Genomic DNA, 16,335 nt, shown 5'->3' with positions numbered 1-16,335 from the left:
ACATCAATTAATTGTTTAAATATTTTTATTAGACTTTTCATAAAAAAAGGCGTATATTTATACTCGCAATGTGTTTTCTTTCTTTAACAACTCTGTAACTTTTTTGGGAAAGTACAGTTTGTTACTGCAAAACAAGCTATTTTTATTGCTAAATATGATCAAAATTGTCTTGTGTGGCACTGGTGAAGGGCTTGTGTCGCCCTCACGTGGTGCAGAACACTATAACATTGTATGTACATGTCTGTAACAATTAGGAAACTTGAGCCTATTTTCACTATTTATTTTTTTATTATTTAAATGTTACATAATTTTAACAATGTCTTCCTTTTTCATATATACATTAGTTCTAACTTTAAAGCAAAATATGTATTTTTTTCTGTACAAAACAATGTTTATAAATTATTGATACTGGCTATAACTTTAATTGTCAAATATATAATATGATTGTTGAGAATAGATGTCATGTAATGTTATACATATTTAAATGTACTTTTTATTGTACCAACATCCAGTATAATGCATGTATGAGAGCAGCTGTATTAAGGCAGTAACGTAAATAGTTCCATTCAAAAATTCAGACAGGGTTAAAATGCTAGTAACGTCCATAGATCCAACCAACGTATAAAACATACAATTTTGTTAAAAAAAGAACATACAATTTTGTTCAATACTCTATTTCAATCAACGTTCAACCTGTATGAGTTTGTATTTTACAGTACCTGTATACGAAAATTGTTTTAGGATAATAATAACATACACTGTAAAGAGTTTGCACAAGACTGAATTCCATTTTAATGCAACCCTATTGCCACAGGATGTGGGTATTGCTACTAAAGCCTTATTTCTCATAGAGAAAATAAGATGCATCACTAAAATCCTCTTTTTTCACATTTATGCCATTGGCATATGCCACACTGAAATCCCTTGGTGTCCTTGTACAGGTTTACCTCCCATTACTAAAAGCAAGTCTGGTACATGTAGAATAGCATCCTCGGTTTCTTCTGTCATGTGACTTCTAACGTGTTTCTCACTAACAGCCTCTTGGTTCTCAAAAGTGAGACAGTTGCTTTTCAACTTGGCTTCTTTAAGTGCAATACTAAAATCTGGTAAAATCATCTTATTCTCCTCTTTAAAAGTCTGGAGCTCAATGTAGTTTTCTTGCTTTGGGGAGTTAGACGGTAGGCATTTGTTCTTGAAAGGTCTCAGCTTATTATGTATGTAAGAATTAGGTATTTCCTTACAATGGACACCGGGTGGTACTGTGGGTTGGAAACTGGGACCTAGACCAATGCTGCAGTGATGAATCCGGTATGGAGAGGTAGATCCCGTTAGCAATGGGAGCTTCTTCCAGGTCATTGTGCTCAGGTTGAAACTCCACAAGGTATTCTGAGGTAAACTCTGGGTTTCCCCTCCACCATAAATGAGCATGCTGTCCTTAAACAACACAGCAGAGTGGCCAACAAGTCTTGAGGGACCTGAACTGCACAGTACAAAGAAATCTTTAAATATGCATCAGATAATAGAATCAAAAACATTTCAAATAGTGTATTTATGGTTTAGATGCCTGTCAGATGAATACTAATAACAGCATTAAACTGTGTGGCAAGTAAACGTGTACATTGTGGGCAAAAGAATCATGTTATTTGGTAGGAATAGCCTCCCATTAGCCAATTTTGGCCACGTGAACAATGTTTTCAACAGGAAACTTTTTATTTGGGGGTTCCGAACACACAAACTTTTGAAAATGGGTTTCAAAGTCCAAGTTTTTTAAAACAACCCTGTTATCATTTCCATGTAAACTGCAAAACAACAAATCTGTCAATCCGGTGATGGGACACAGGGGGCCTATGGGAATGTGTTTAAAAACGTTTTCTTCTTTGTTATTCAAGCAAAACTGTTTGATGCTCTTGCCGTCTTGATTGTGTGTTTTCGCACAGGTGTGTAATCTTTACAATGTAACATCAGTAATTACAGGCCTGGTATGCGTAATACAGTGTTTTAGTTGTTTTTGAAAATCTGTGTGAATGGGTATCGTTTTAACAACGTTGTGGTGTGTAAGTGAAATTTTAGACTCCCCTAAAAAACCCACCTTTAAAATGAGCAGGTACGACAATCACATATATGGCATAAATAAAAGATACTTACTGGAATTTGATGCAGCTCCAGTTTTGACAGGTAAAACTCCATCTCCACAGGTCTTTCTGTTCCTTAAGGCCCTGAAGGCCACCATAGATGTACATACATTCCTGATGTGTTACGGCTGAGTGACCATGTCTGGGACCGGGACCACCTTGTATGTTATTAAGTAGTGACCACACCTCGGAATCTGACATAAAAACATGATCAAAAAACTTTCCAAAATTCCATAGTGTCCCTATTTAACTTTATTAAAGAGCTATAAGAGATAAATCATTATACCTGTTTTTAACGCAAATCTTTTTTTATATATTTTGTAAAGGTTCTTACTTGCCCTGCCAAAATATTCACTGGCCCCACCAAAAAATACGGAGCCCCTAAGGGGACATGGAGCAAAAATTAAATAAAGTGACACTTTCGCGTGCACACGTGAAACTATCGAGTTTAGTTTTGCGTGCTCCTGTCAAACTTTCACGTGTGCACGCAAAAGTTTCACGTGAGCACGCAATAGTTTCACGTGCACACGCAAAACTAAACTCAATAGTTTCATGTGCGCACATTAAACTAAACTTTAGATTTTTTTTACTCCAATGTCACCCTAGGGGCTCCGTAAAAAAGATTTCAAGGTCACATATTTAAAATAATTCAAAAAGACAAACATAATTGCTAATGTAACATCTGTCAGGTGCAGTGCCCTCGTGCTCCGCCAGATGGCACTCCTGCTTGGACATTATCATCCTTTATTCACTATATCTCCCATAATCCTTTGCTTGGACTCATTACCTATCATGCAGTATACATAGACATTTTATTCATCATTTGTTAAGACAATTGGCAATTTTAAATGTAAAGTCTAATTCTGAAACAATACTCTCATCAGGGTCAATAGTTCCAGGTATATAACAACCAATAAGGTAGGAGAAACCTTATGGCATTGCTATGGTCCTGTCCCAAATGGCGCACTTCATGTGGACTTTCGGTCTCGTGGCCTTAAATTGCACATGCTCGCCTAGTTTACAAGTCCGTAGGGTGTCATTTTTACGCTCCGAAGTGTGCTCATCAGTGCCCCATTTGCCCCCTTGATGCGGTCTTCGGCGAAGCCCGCACTGCAGCAGGCTTCGCCCGCTTTACCAACACAGAAATCCTTGCGAAAGAGCAATCAGACCAATCAGACGAAGGGAGGAGTTCACACTGACAAGCAACTTCTCTTCCTATTTCTGGAGTGACGCTCGAGTCTGTCCCAAAATACGACTCCGGTGCACCCACGTGGACTCGCGTCAAGGGTCCCTAAGGTCTGCACTACATGATGTCATCAAAGTGTGGACTCTGAAGAGGTCCACAAGTCCAGAGTGTGCCATTTGGGACAGGGCCTAAGAAGTTAACGTTCGCGACCCTTAAAGGGACAGTAAGTATGGTTTTAAGTGTTTTATTAATTAAAATCAATGTCTTTATTCATAAATATGTCCTTGTTGGTGTCAAATGACCTCTGCCAGTGATCTGACTTTTCTTTGTAAGCTTAGAATTTCTTCTCTTTACTTTGAACGGCTAAGTCCAAGGAGGCTTCCATGTCGTTCTGCCGTATTGATAAACTATAATAGCAGAGAGGGACAAAAAGCACTAGCCTACAAACGCGTTTCCACAACGCGTTTTCGTTCAGAACACATGAACCAGCCAAAACGGACAAGGAGATCAGTGAGTACATAACGGCTACGGTAGTTGCAACACGCATTTGGAAAAGCGAGGCGCTAGACAGCAATATTCGCTTGAATGCAAAATACAATTTCACCACTAGATAGGGGTAAATCCTACTTATTGTCCCTTTAAAATGCCTCAATAGTAACACTGCATAAAAATACATACAGACAAACAACCACAGGCATAAAAAATATTTTAGTCACTGAGGGGGAAGCACTGTTTACTGGCTCGAGCACCTCTCATGCTGGCCCAGGGCCATCAGACAGTCCTTAATGTTAAGCCCTGCATGTTTTTCAAGTATGGAAGGCATAAATGTCATGCCATGTAATCGATCTCACCAAAATTAAATTTCCAGAATTCCTTTGTTGATCCTCTTATATCGATGTATCCACCATAGACATACATAGATGACCCAAAGGTGATTGCACTATGCCCCTTTCTATTTAATGGTGTCACTCCCTATAACAACAAATTACTATAATTAAAGCCTTATATGGTAAGTGTTTTTACCGAGCCCCTAAGGTGACATTGGAGTAAAAAAATCAAAAGTTTAGTTTCATGTGCTCACGTGAAACCTTCATGTGCAGAATTTTTTTGCGCATGCGAAACTAAACTTTATTTTATTTTTTCTCCATGTCCCCTTAGGGGCTCCAAATGTTTTAGCTGTAGAAGTACAGATTTTTTACATGAAATATTTACCAGTACAGTTTCAATCCCAGTTTTCCAGTTAATCCAGCATTCTCTAACTGCAAAGAATATAAAACAAAAGAGGTGAACAGCATGGTGACATAAAACAACTTGGTATTTAAAAAAACTTGGAAAATAGCAATGCTGTTATTATGTGTCTAAATGTTACATTACATAATAAACAATACCTGCATCAAACACCCAAAAAGGTATTTTTGAGTTACTATATGCTGAATCTTGCAGTCCTCCAAAGACGTAAAGAAATCCCTAAAATGGAAGATATTATAAGCTAGCTATCTTAACAGTATGGCGTTCTCAAATACGTTCTCAATTGTGGTATTCTGTGGTCAAATGTTTTGCATATTGACTGCTCGCTGTATATTTAACCATCTTTTAAACCAATGCTTCTCAAAATATTCAGCGTGCGTAAATTAGAGAACATACTGTAAAATCTACAAAAAAAAATCATGACAAAAGTCATGACTGTATCTGGTGAACCATTTAATTCCATATTTGTGAGCTTGTTGTATTTACCTGATGCGCTACCATGGTATGTTCCTCCAGTTCTTCAGGTGCTTCCTCGCAATTACAGGGAAGCTCAGTCCACTGGTTTAATACTACAAATAATACAAAATCTCACTGAATGACCAGACAATCACACATCAGTTCTGCAGGAATGCTGCTGAATGTATTAGAAAAAACTGCATAACAGCAATAGGGCTTATTTGATCTACGTCATCAATGTTCGCGGCGGACATATTGTTGACATAAAACTGTCAGTCTGTCAATTGACAAGCGAGGCAGGGTGGGTATTATGCATGTTATTATCGGTGTAATTTTTTTAAAACCGCGAAATGGTGTGTGGTGTAATACACGGATGTTCTAACAACAGCAAAAAGAACCCCGGAATTAGTTTTTATGCGATACCGACTGTCAGAAAACATGAAAGGAGACAGAGGAGTTGAACCAGTGAAGGAGAGACTCCCAACAGCAAAGTCTGTCCCCATCATTTTACCACAGGTAATGTTAGGGATATATGCTCACAGCAAAGTCTGTCCCCATAATTTGATCACATATGGTTAGCTGTAAGCAGTGGCTGAAACTGCTCTTTCATAAATTGAGACAGTTATTAAATTAGTATTAAAGGCGGAGTCCACGATGTTTGAAAAACGCATTGGAAAAGGAGACGGGCCGACTACCAAAACACACTTATAGCCATTTAAATCAAATCAAATGCCGGGTTGCGTATGTGTGGGGCGGGTCTATCAACAAAGAGTCCAGATTCTATTGGGGTAGGGGCGTGTTTTTTTAGATGATTTCAAATATCAACATTGGCTTTCAAACATCATGGACTCCGCCTTTAATAACTATATGAACATAATAATAGGTCTGGCATTGATACTAGGTAGGGAAAGGGAATTAAGGGCCATTCACATAGTTTTGAAAATCGTTTTATATTAAAGAGAATAGCGGAGCTCACACCAAAACTATAACGATACAGATACAATGAACGACATCATTGGGATCACTTTCTGAGCGATTTTTCCCACCTGATGAAGGATAAACCATTGATAGCATTAAAATCTATTTGAACGTCAAGTGCACGGCCACTTAAAATGACAGTGAAGCTCATTGCTGAGGTCTATAACATTAGATTACCTCCAGTTGCTGTAAAAATTGACTACGTAATGCTTTTTATTAACTATTATGCCAAAAGGTAAGAGATTACACAAACTATTAGATTCACTGTTTAGAGTTACGCGAAACGCAGCGTGTTGAGGACATCTGGAAAAGTTTTTATTACAAGCAATATTAAAGGCAAGTGATTTGCGCGAGTGCCGTGAGCGAATTAGCAAAAACATATTGTTTGGTGATGTGGACGATGATATAGTAATCGTTATAGTTATAATGTGAACGGCCCTTCAGTGCTTGTATGATGAATGCGGATACTGTATGAACGATATAGTTATAAATATCCGGATAAGTTACGGCTGGCAATAAGGACGGATCTTTACTTAAGGCTACTGGGTCTATTTGATATGGTTCCACAATAATCAAGCTCATCTTCTCTTAATACGGACGAGATGAAGCAATTAGGCTACTGCTCCCCTCGACTCAAATCTACGTGCGGCTAGGGGCAGGACAGATGTCATGTCAACAAGATGGCCGCGGCTAGCGACTTCCGGTGTTTGCGAATAAGCCCTATAGAAAGCATGTGTCATAAAGACCAGGCCAGGCAGCCATAGATATTTAACAATGACTTACCCACATTATATTTCCAGAAATCTCTCAGTGAGCATTTTTCTCTGCCTCCTAGTACGTACACATATCCTCTGTGTGCACAAGAAGCATGCTTGTAACGATCACGTGGTGCAGGGGTGTCCTGAGATACTGAGGTCCACAAACAAGCACCGCTCCCTTGGTTCATACTTGGGCTCTGATAGTCTCATGGGTTAACCTGTGAACACACAGGGACTGCTAATGAAGTCAGGTTAACAATAGCACAGAAAAAGCAAAACATTTATATGGAGAACAGGAATTTTTACTGTGTTTGGTAATACATTAGACAACTGTTAAGCAAATATGTGACCAGGATGCATAGTAAGCCACATTGCAGGTTTAGAGCAGTGGTTCTCAAACTGGTGCCAGGGGGGGCCCAGTTTTATGTCATTTTATAAAATACATTAATTTATCATGAATTCTGTGAAATTAAACCTAAAAAAATAAGGCTATAAACCAACATCCCTACTTTGTATAATTTAATGTTTTGTTTAATTAAAATGTGAAGTTTTAGAACTGTTTTTTTGTCATAAATTTTCGTTTGGGGGACCGCGAAGGAATGCACCGTACACAAAGGGGGCTGCATGCTGAAAAAGTTTGAGAACCACTGGTTTAGAGCAATGCACATAACAGTATTTGAATAAAAAATATGAGTACAATAAAAACATGTACACTTTTAAAGACAGAAATTAATTAATATATATTACACAGTTACAGATGTCTATAAGTGTTGCAAAGGCACAGTTCACCATTAATGCAATAGTGTCTGTGTTTACATTTTTTAGCCAGACAACCGAACCAACCTTTGCATTGCAAATGCTCTGACCACGGAACCACACGAACAGTGAGTCACATGGTTTTCTGCCAACCTACCAACAATATATTGTATAATCTCAAAACAAGAATACCAAGTGAATGAAAAAGTATGTTTAACAGCAAGTTAACATGCTTTGAACTAAAACCTTTATGAATTAAATGGCTGTTATTGATACATTGATTTCGTTTACATTGATTCATGAGGCTAACTGTTTTCACGTGTTGATATTACAAGTTTATAAACATGCATACATAAAGTTATTAATGCTTTAAACCTTAAACCTATTTTTTATGTGTTTTTATTTTAAATAAAAACCCTTTTTTATTAGCTAACGTATTCTCGACGTTCACGTGAAGTTTCTGTGTTAGCCCGTTACCCAGTAACGTTACATATGTCTCGTTTCACAAGCGTGTGTTATGAGCATAATTGTGTAACTATGAAACAATTTTTCACAAAGACTTTGCGAAGTAATAAAAAGCTTGTACTAGACTAGACTAAAGAAAGTCGTAAAGACGTCACATGACCGCTGGGAAGAACCGTTTCAAAAACTGAAACTTGTTTTCGTAAGACCGTAAGTTACGTGTTGGTGTCGTTAATGTAAACATTTAGATTAACTTGTTAGTGATTAGTAGCATTACAACGCTTACCGATAAGATTCGTCAGTGAATTTCCTCCGTAATCCTTTTTTTAAGCGATAACCGAAGATATAGAACCGATCACATGTACAATATGTTTTCCACTATCTCTGAGAGGGCGGGGCGAAGACTTGCTGCGCTGCATTAGGGTCCCCTGACAGGCATACACTGGCTTTTACTGTTTTTTTTTTTTTTTTAAAACAAAACTTTACCAGAAACAACTGTTAACGTTTCAAAGATGCTTTTAACCGAATAACATAAGGCAGATTAACTGCTTATATCTATTTATAACCTCATGATCGCAATTTCAGCCTTGTTGATATCAGTGACAGTTACATATTAAAATGTTTGATGTGTGAGGCCCAGGCAGTGCACAGTACAAAATAAAGAACAAGTAACAGGAAAGACAGTACTCAATACAGTGTATATATTTACAAATATATAACATGTGTCATGTGTTACGCTTTTTAAGGTAAACACTAGAAAAAGTGTATGCAGTACAAATATTATCATGTAAGGTATGTGTGCAAAAATGTTGTATGTTGTTCTGTGGTTGAGCCGAAATCCAGGTGTGACCTTCAAAGTCACACTCACTAACGTTAGTTACATGAAAACAGAAATTTTCAGACAAGCAAGTGTTAAAAAGAGTAAATATAGGCCTACATTTGCTGGCTGAGATGCCTTGCCGTATACTATACTAAAAATAAATGATGTTCTTACAAACTTTATATTTACATTTGTGTTTACTTTTAGATTTAGCAAACACTTTTGGAGTGAGTCACAAGTGAAAATACTAAGAGATATCTTACCAAATTAGCAACGCTGCACTGAGATGGTACCACCAGGAAGTCAACAACAATAACCTGCCTAAATTACTATTATTTCATGGCACTCATGCAAAATGAAGTGTCTTAAGTGACCTGTGGCCCCATAAAGGAGCCCATATCACATGCCATCCACCAGGCTATCATTCACTTGAACAATAAAATTATTTATTTCAGAATGTTGTTTATTGACTTCAGTTTAACATTCGTATCATGACAGACATTTACCAGCAAACTCTCAATATTTAGACTGAATACACTCTGCATCTGATTCATGGCTAACTGTTTTCACGTGTTGATATTACAAGTTTATAAACATGCATACATAAAGTTATTAATGCTTTAAACCTATTTTTTATGTGTTTTTATTTTAAATAAAAACCTTTTTTTTATTAGCTAACGTATTCTCGACGTTCACGTGAAGTTTCTGTGTTCGCCCGTTACCCAGTAACGTTACATAGTATGTCTCGTTTCACAAGCGTGTGATATGAGCATAATCGTGTAACTATGAAACAATTTTTTACAAAGACTTTGCGAAGGCGGATTAATTTCGTACATTAACTTAAGTAATAAAAAGCTTGTACTAGACTAGACTAAAGAAAGTCGTAAAGACGTCACATGACATGACCGCTGGGAAGAACCGTTTCAAAAACTGAAACTTGTCTTCGTAAGTTAAGTGTTGGTGTCGTTAATGTAAACATTTAGATTAACTTGTTAGTGATTAGTAGCATTACAACGCTTACCGATAAGATTCGTCAGTGAATTTCCTCCGTAATCCTTTTTTAAGCGATAACCGAAGATATAGAACCGATCACATGTACAATATGTTTTCCACTATCTCTGAGAGGGCGGGGCGAAGACTTGCTGCGCTGCATTAGGGTCCCCTGACAGGCATACACTGGCTTTTTTTTTTTTTAAACAAAACTTTACCAGAAACAACTGTTTACGTTTCAAAGATGCTTTTAACCGAATAACATAAGGCAGATTAACTGCTTATATCTATTTATAACCTCATGATCGCAATTTCAGCCTTGTTGATATCAGTGACAGTTACATATTAAAATGTTTGATGTGTGAGGCCCAGGCAGTGCACAGTACAAAATAAAGAATAAGTAAAACAGGAAAGACAGTACTCAATACAGTGTATATATTTACAAATATATAACATGTGTCATGTGTTACGCTTTTTAAGGTAAACACTAGAAAAAGTGTATGCAGTATATTGTAAGGTATGTGTGCACAAATGTTGTATGTTGTTCTGTGGTTGAGCCGAAATCCAGGTGTGAACTTCAAAGTCACAGTCACTAACGTTAGTTTACAGAAATGTTCAGACAAGCAAGTGTTAAAAAGAGTAAATATAGGCCTACATCTGCTGGCTGAGATGCCGTAAATAAATGATGTTCTTACAAACTTTATATTTACATTTGTGTTTACTTTTAGATTTAGCAAACACCTTTGTCCAGAGTGAGATATCTGACCAAATTAGCAAAGCTGCACTGAGATGGTACCACCAGGAAGTTAACAATAATAACCTGCCTAAATTACTATTACTTCATGACATTCGTGCAAAATGAAGTGTCTTAAGTGACCTGTGGCCCCATAGAGGAGCCCATATCACATGCTATCCACCAGAATATCATTCACTTGAACAATAAAATAATTTATTTCACAATGTTGTTTATTGACTTCAGTTTAACATTCGTATCATGACAGACATTTACTAGCAAACTCTCAATATTTAGACTGAATACACTCTGCATCTGATTCATGGCTAACTGTTTTCACGTGTTGATATTACAAGTTTATAAACATGCATACATAAAGTTATTAATGCTTTAAACCTATTTTTTATGTGTTTTTATTTTAAATAAAAACCTTTTTTTTATTAGCTAACGTATTCTCGACGTTCACGTGAAGTTTCTGTGTTCGCCCGTTACCCAGTAACGTTACATAGTATGTCTCGTTTCACAAGCGTGTGATATGAGCATAATCGTGTAACTATGAAACAATTTTTTACAAAGACTTTGCGAAGGCGGATTAATTTCGTACATTAACTTAAGTAATAAAAAGCTTGTACTAGACTAGACTAAAGAAAGCCGTAAAGACGTCACATGACATGACCGCTGGGAAGAACCGTTTCAAAAACTGAAACTTGTCTTCGTAAGTTAAGTGTTGGTGTCGTTAATGTAAACATTTAGATTAACTTGTTAGTGATTAGTAGCATTACAACGCTTACCGATAAGATTCGTCAGTGAATTTCCTCCGTAATCCTTTTTTTTAAGCGATAACCGAAGATATAGAACCGATCACATGTACAATATGTTTTCCACTATCTCTGAGAGGGCGGGGCGAAGACTTGCTGCGCTGCATTAGAGGGTCCCCTGACAGGCATACACTGGCTTTTTTTTTAAACAAAACTTTACCAGAAACAACTGTTTACGTTTCAAAGATGCTTTTAACCGAATAACATAAGGCAGATTAACTGCTTATATCTATTTATAACCTCATGATCGCAATTTCAGCCTTGTTGATATCAGTGACAGTTACATATTAAAATGTTTGATGTGTGAGGCCCAGGCAGTGCACAGTACAAAATAAAGAATAAGTAAAACAGGAAAGACAGTACTCAATACAGTGTATATATTTACAAATATATAACATGTGTCATGTGTTACGCTTTTTAAGGTAAACACTAGAAAAAGTGTATGCAGTATATTGTAAGGTATGTGTGCACAAATGTTGTATGTTGTTCTGTGGTTGAGCCGAAATCCAGGTGTGAACTTCAAAGTCACAGTCACTAACGTTAGTTTACAGAAATGTTCAGACAAGCAAGTGTTAAAAAGAGTAAATATAGGCCTACATCTGCTGGCTGAGATGCCGTAAATAAATGATGTTCTTACAAACTTTATATTTACATTTGTGTTTACTTTTAGATTTAGCAAACACCTTTGTCCAGAGTGAGATATCTGACCAAATTAGCAAAGCTGCACTGAGATGGTACCACCAGGAAGTTAACAATAATAACCTGCCTAAATTACTATTACTTCATGACATTCGTGCAAAATGAAGTGTCTTAAGTGACCTGTGGCCCCATAGAGGAGCCCATATCACATGCTATCCACCAGAATATCATTCACTTGAACAATAAAATAATTTATTTCACAATGTTGTTTATTGACTTCAGTTTAACATTCGTATCATGACAGACATTTACTAGCAAACTCTCAATATTTAGACTGAATACACTCTGCATCTGGATCCTTGAATTTCTGATTAACAAATCCTAAACAGTCAAAATGCATTGTTTTGTTTTATGAAGAGGTATTTATTTGATGGCTTATCAATTATGTACAGTATATACTGTATAATCTACTTCAGGATGCCCCAGTTTAATATCCATGGGAAGTACCAAATGGCTTAATATGAATATTTAAATAACAGGTTATTTATATGCAGTATTGTCACAAGTGACATGTTGAAAGGGACAGAATATTATACTCAACCAAATATGACTGCAATATTTTAAAAAGAAAAGAAAAAAAACATTAAAAGAATGATAAGGACAGAAGACAAAGCATTACACTGTATTATCTGTGATCTGTTATTACATCATATCCCGCTTGTTTTTTCCCTTACTACAGCGCGTCCAGAAGGCGGGGCGTACGCGTAATGACATCACATCCGGTTCATTTGCATGTCGTGAGGGTGAGGTTTATGGTAAAACCGACAGTGCCTGAGAAACTCGAGTGTGTGTTTGATACGGAACGGGCGTTTAATGCGTTTCACCAGATAGCATCCAGACACTGTGGAGGACAAAGTTACCGAGTGGTAATGTGTCTTTATTTACTGAATGTATATTGAGTTGTTATTTTCTTCATTCTGGATCCAGAAATGATCTACTTTAGCTCTAGCTTTGTTACTGCTCGATACACAGTTACATTTCCCATGGGGCATCTGGTTGTGTATAAAAATGTCACTTCACGAACAGCCAAAACACAATAATTCCATATTTACAGAGGATGTCAACTCCTGTGATGTCAGCATGCTCACGAGATGCGGCCGTTTTTGTTAACGTTAAACTCATTCGGTTAAAGCGTATCGTGAACGCCTTAATGTAGATTTGCTGATTTAAGCAACTGTTAAACGTGAATCAAAGACATTTTGGATTGTATTTGTATGTGAGTTACTTGCTGTAGTCGCCCAGTTATTAGCCAGTAGCCACCCAGTCATTGACAGTCATTGAATTCATCAGCTAACGTAACGTTATTTTTCAGAAATGTTAAGTTTTTGTTTTCATACTTTTGTGTACATCTCTCTTATTTATGTTTTACACAATACAGTTCAGCTTTGAAATATTTTGGCTTTTACAGCATAGTATTTCATTTTTTTTGTTTTTGTTTTGACTAATAATAATAGATTGTTATTCATGTTTGCCTGTTTAAGTGAAAAATTAAGGTTGAATTCTACCTGCATGCACATTAACCTTGAAAGCAGGCTAATCTGATTTGAGCAGAGTCAGCTGTTTTGTGCAGCTTGTTTTTTATCATTCAGTGTTTTTTATGGTTAGCATGTTTTTTCATTTCATGTATCAGTTCTTGCTTCAAATTCATGCATTGTTTGGGTGTAACCTCACTAGCATTAGTGGCTTATTTGCACTAGTATTCTTATCACAATAAATATGGGAGGGGTAAAGTCCTGGCTCTGTTAACTCAAAGTTGTTTTTTCAAAAATTATATGACACACATTCCTCTCAAATACTTCAATACTTGATTTTAAACCTTTGTTCACAATTTAAAGTCCCAAAGTCTTCTAGAATATAAAAATTATTTTTCATTACTCGCCACATCTCATTGAGGTGGAATTGAAATAAAATTTATTTGAAGAATGTTTACTGAGCTTTTGCATTGAGGCAAAAAGGGAAGTATGAAAGTATATATACAATATAGGTGGTTTCAGCAGTAACAAACAAACGTCTTTCGTGGAACAAAGGTAACTTCGGTAAACTTTTGCAAAGAATCAATAACAACAGAGTCCGCACAATGTTAACTACAGATTGTGCAAAACGTCCTTTCAAATAGCGTTGATCCATGATCTTTAGAAAAAACAAAACATTTGTTATTTGTAACTTTCAACTGGGTATTTGTCCCAGAGTTGAGTTTAGCCACTAGCCCGACCATTAAACAAACAGAGACCGGAAGCTAAGTTCTATCTAGGGCTGTCACAATGATAAAATAATCGTCTCATCGCGATTGTTTGACCTAATCGCGATGATTTCAGATCACCCCAATGATTGCACATCTTTCTAAAGTACACAAGGCAAGGCAGGTGAAGTTGCGACTGTTTTGGTTGTGACTGAAATTCAATCTGTGCGACCTTAATATATTTGGGAGCATTTTTGCGATTGCCTATTTTGTTGTGGCGTGACTTGATTTAGATTGTGTATGCTGTGTGCTGTTCCAGGTTTAGTGTTCTCTCCAACGTTACATAACCAATCAAATTTCAACATTCTTGCGTTTAGTGAAGAGCGCAGATTGGCTAATATGAATGTCAATCGTCATTCCTTGTTGCCGTGCTACGTTGGTACGCAAAGCGCGAAAATGTGAAAAGACGAACCGCGAGCATGAAGACAACGAGCCGACTACAGCCAATGTTACTACTGTATTAATTCATAACGACGGTCCGGATTTAAATGCAACTTAACCACCGGAAAATAAGGCTTTACGTGAAAACTTTCGGAGAGAGTGGCTTAAAGATTATGAGTGGCTCCGCTATGAAAATGACTTGATGTTACTGTGTTTACTGTAAATCCTGTGAAACGGATTTAAATAAATCACAACAATGTGTGAAAACTATTTCATGAACAAAAAAAAGAGAATTAAATGTCAAAGCAATAAAACAGACAATTAATCGGCATAATTTATGAAACAATTAACCGTCAGCCAAATTTCATAATCGTGACAGCCCTAGTTCCATCCAGACGCGTAACCACGTCAACGTGCGTGCGTCTGATAAAAAACAGTCTATGAAGAGTTATATAATTTTACATACACCAATTTAAAAATAGTTTATATAGTAAATGTTTTCAGTGCAGTACCTCACATATAAATGACATAAGTTTCTTATCCCTTTAGGTTGCAAGAATGTCAATTCGCTAGTTTAATCTGAAACGAACAAACCTGCCCATGTTCAACAACACTGTCTACCATTAAATTATTTTGCTGTAGCCTGCCTGACAAGTTAGTAGGTTGATGTTGCTTTAGCTTGCCTTTAACTTGTTAGCTACTTTGTCTGCTTCCTGGCTTTATTTGTTATTAGCTTTTCAACATAGATGAGATGTTTAGAATCGCTGATAAATAACATGCATCACCTGGTCAGACATTTGCTCCTAACATACAATATAACCAGTTTAAACAGTGTCTTGTGTCTCTACTTAACAACCTGTAATGCAATTCAGAATAGAAATAAATCTAATTCTGACAACTAAATGTGACATCTAATACCTGTTATGACAAGTTGACTATGTCAGTGTAAAAAATACGATTGGATTGGCGGAAATTAAGGAGACAGAATTATGAATTTCTTTAAATTATATATTGGGAAGTAGATGACTTCTTTAATTGGAGAGAAATTTTGTTGCCATTGTAGAGATACACTCTTCTGCCATATTTAGTGAAATGATGGGTGGGGTCAAAGAGCTGAGGTGACTACTGCTTAGCTGGTCATGTGATGATCTCACCATTAGCAGCCAACCGTGAATGGGTGCACCGTGAACCCTCATGAAAAAAATTATCTTAGGCATGCATAATTTTGAACACATTTGTTAACAGGTTTTTATCTGTTTAGTCAGGCCTTGTGATCTGCTTACTGAAATGAAACCAGTGGATAAAGAGCAAGTTCTCCTTTTTTATTACCAGCTGCCTCATACCACCATATAGTGCATACTGTTTACTTCCTCGGCCAGAGGAAAAAATGTACTTTGCTACATGTCCCTACATGGTAGCGGTCTTTTCCTGGTCTTCGGTCATGTTAGCTTAGGTTAATGCAAAGGTTAGGTTAATTCAGGTAGGTTGGATTAGGCTATGCAAATGTTATGGATCAGCATTTTTATCATTGGATACTCTTGTTTATTCTAGCACAATACACTGAGGTTGAATTCTGAATTGCATCCGTCATAAACTTGTGGCAGCAGTATGTAAGACCATCAATTAAATCAGTCATTTAATTTTTGGTTTAGACTTTGTGCTCTTAAATACTCTGACAT

At 36.7% G+C, this 16,335-nt stretch overlaps 2 protein-coding genes across 2 annotated transcripts in view; one reads left to right on the top strand and one right to left on the bottom strand.

The window, feature by feature from the left end:
- Positions 1–768: 768 nt before the first annotated feature.
- On the bottom strand, positions 769–8,417 carry klhdc3l (kelch domain containing 3-like). Its single transcript, XM_055214823.2, has 8 exons — positions 8,263–8,417; positions 6,784–6,976; positions 5,053–5,135; positions 4,707–4,785; positions 4,531–4,577; positions 4,170–4,290; positions 2,146–2,326; positions 769–1,480 (listed from the first exon to the last, which is right to left on the bottom strand). The coding sequence occupies exons 2-8, from the start codon at positions 6,944–6,946 to the stop codon at positions 892–894; spliced, it is 1,263 nt and encodes a 420-aa protein (XP_055070798.2). The 5' UTR covers positions 6,947–6,976; positions 8,263–8,417; the 3' UTR covers positions 769–891.
- A 4,326-nt stretch (positions 8,418–12,743) lies between these two features.
- ralba (v-ral simian leukemia viral oncogene homolog Ba (ras related)) overlaps positions 12,744–16,335 on the top strand; it is a 33,758-nt gene continuing 30,166 nt past the window's right edge. The window contains exon 1 of the mRNA XM_055214828.2: positions 12,744–12,902. The gene's annotated coding sequence lies outside the window, so the exon portion shown is untranslated. The remainder of the gene's footprint in view (positions 12,903–16,335) is intronic.

The sequence above is a fragment of the Misgurnus anguillicaudatus genome, chromosome 17 (genome assembly GCF_027580225.2).
Source record: "Misgurnus anguillicaudatus chromosome 17, ASM2758022v2, whole genome shotgun sequence".
NCBI lineage: Eukaryota > Metazoa > Chordata > Actinopteri > Cypriniformes > Cobitidae > Misgurnus > Misgurnus anguillicaudatus.
The sequence above is the reverse complement of the archived record's forward strand: the minus strand, read 5'-3'. Positions and strand labels throughout refer to the sequence as shown.

Bases quoted from the DNA above. Each gene is read 5' to 3' on its own strand.
- klhdc3l (XM_055214823.2), bottom strand. From the start codon at position 6,946: ATGAACCAAGGGAGCGGTGCTTGTTTGTGGACCTCAGTATCTCAGGAC. The intron at 5,136-6,783 runs GTAAGTCATTGT...TATTATTTGTAG, and splicing joins TTTCTGGAAATATAATGTGG to TATTAAACCAGTGGACTGAG. The intron at 2,327-4,169 runs GTGAGATCGATT...TTTTTATGTCAG, and splicing joins ATTCTGGAAATTTAATTTTG to ATTCCGAGGTGTGGTCACTA.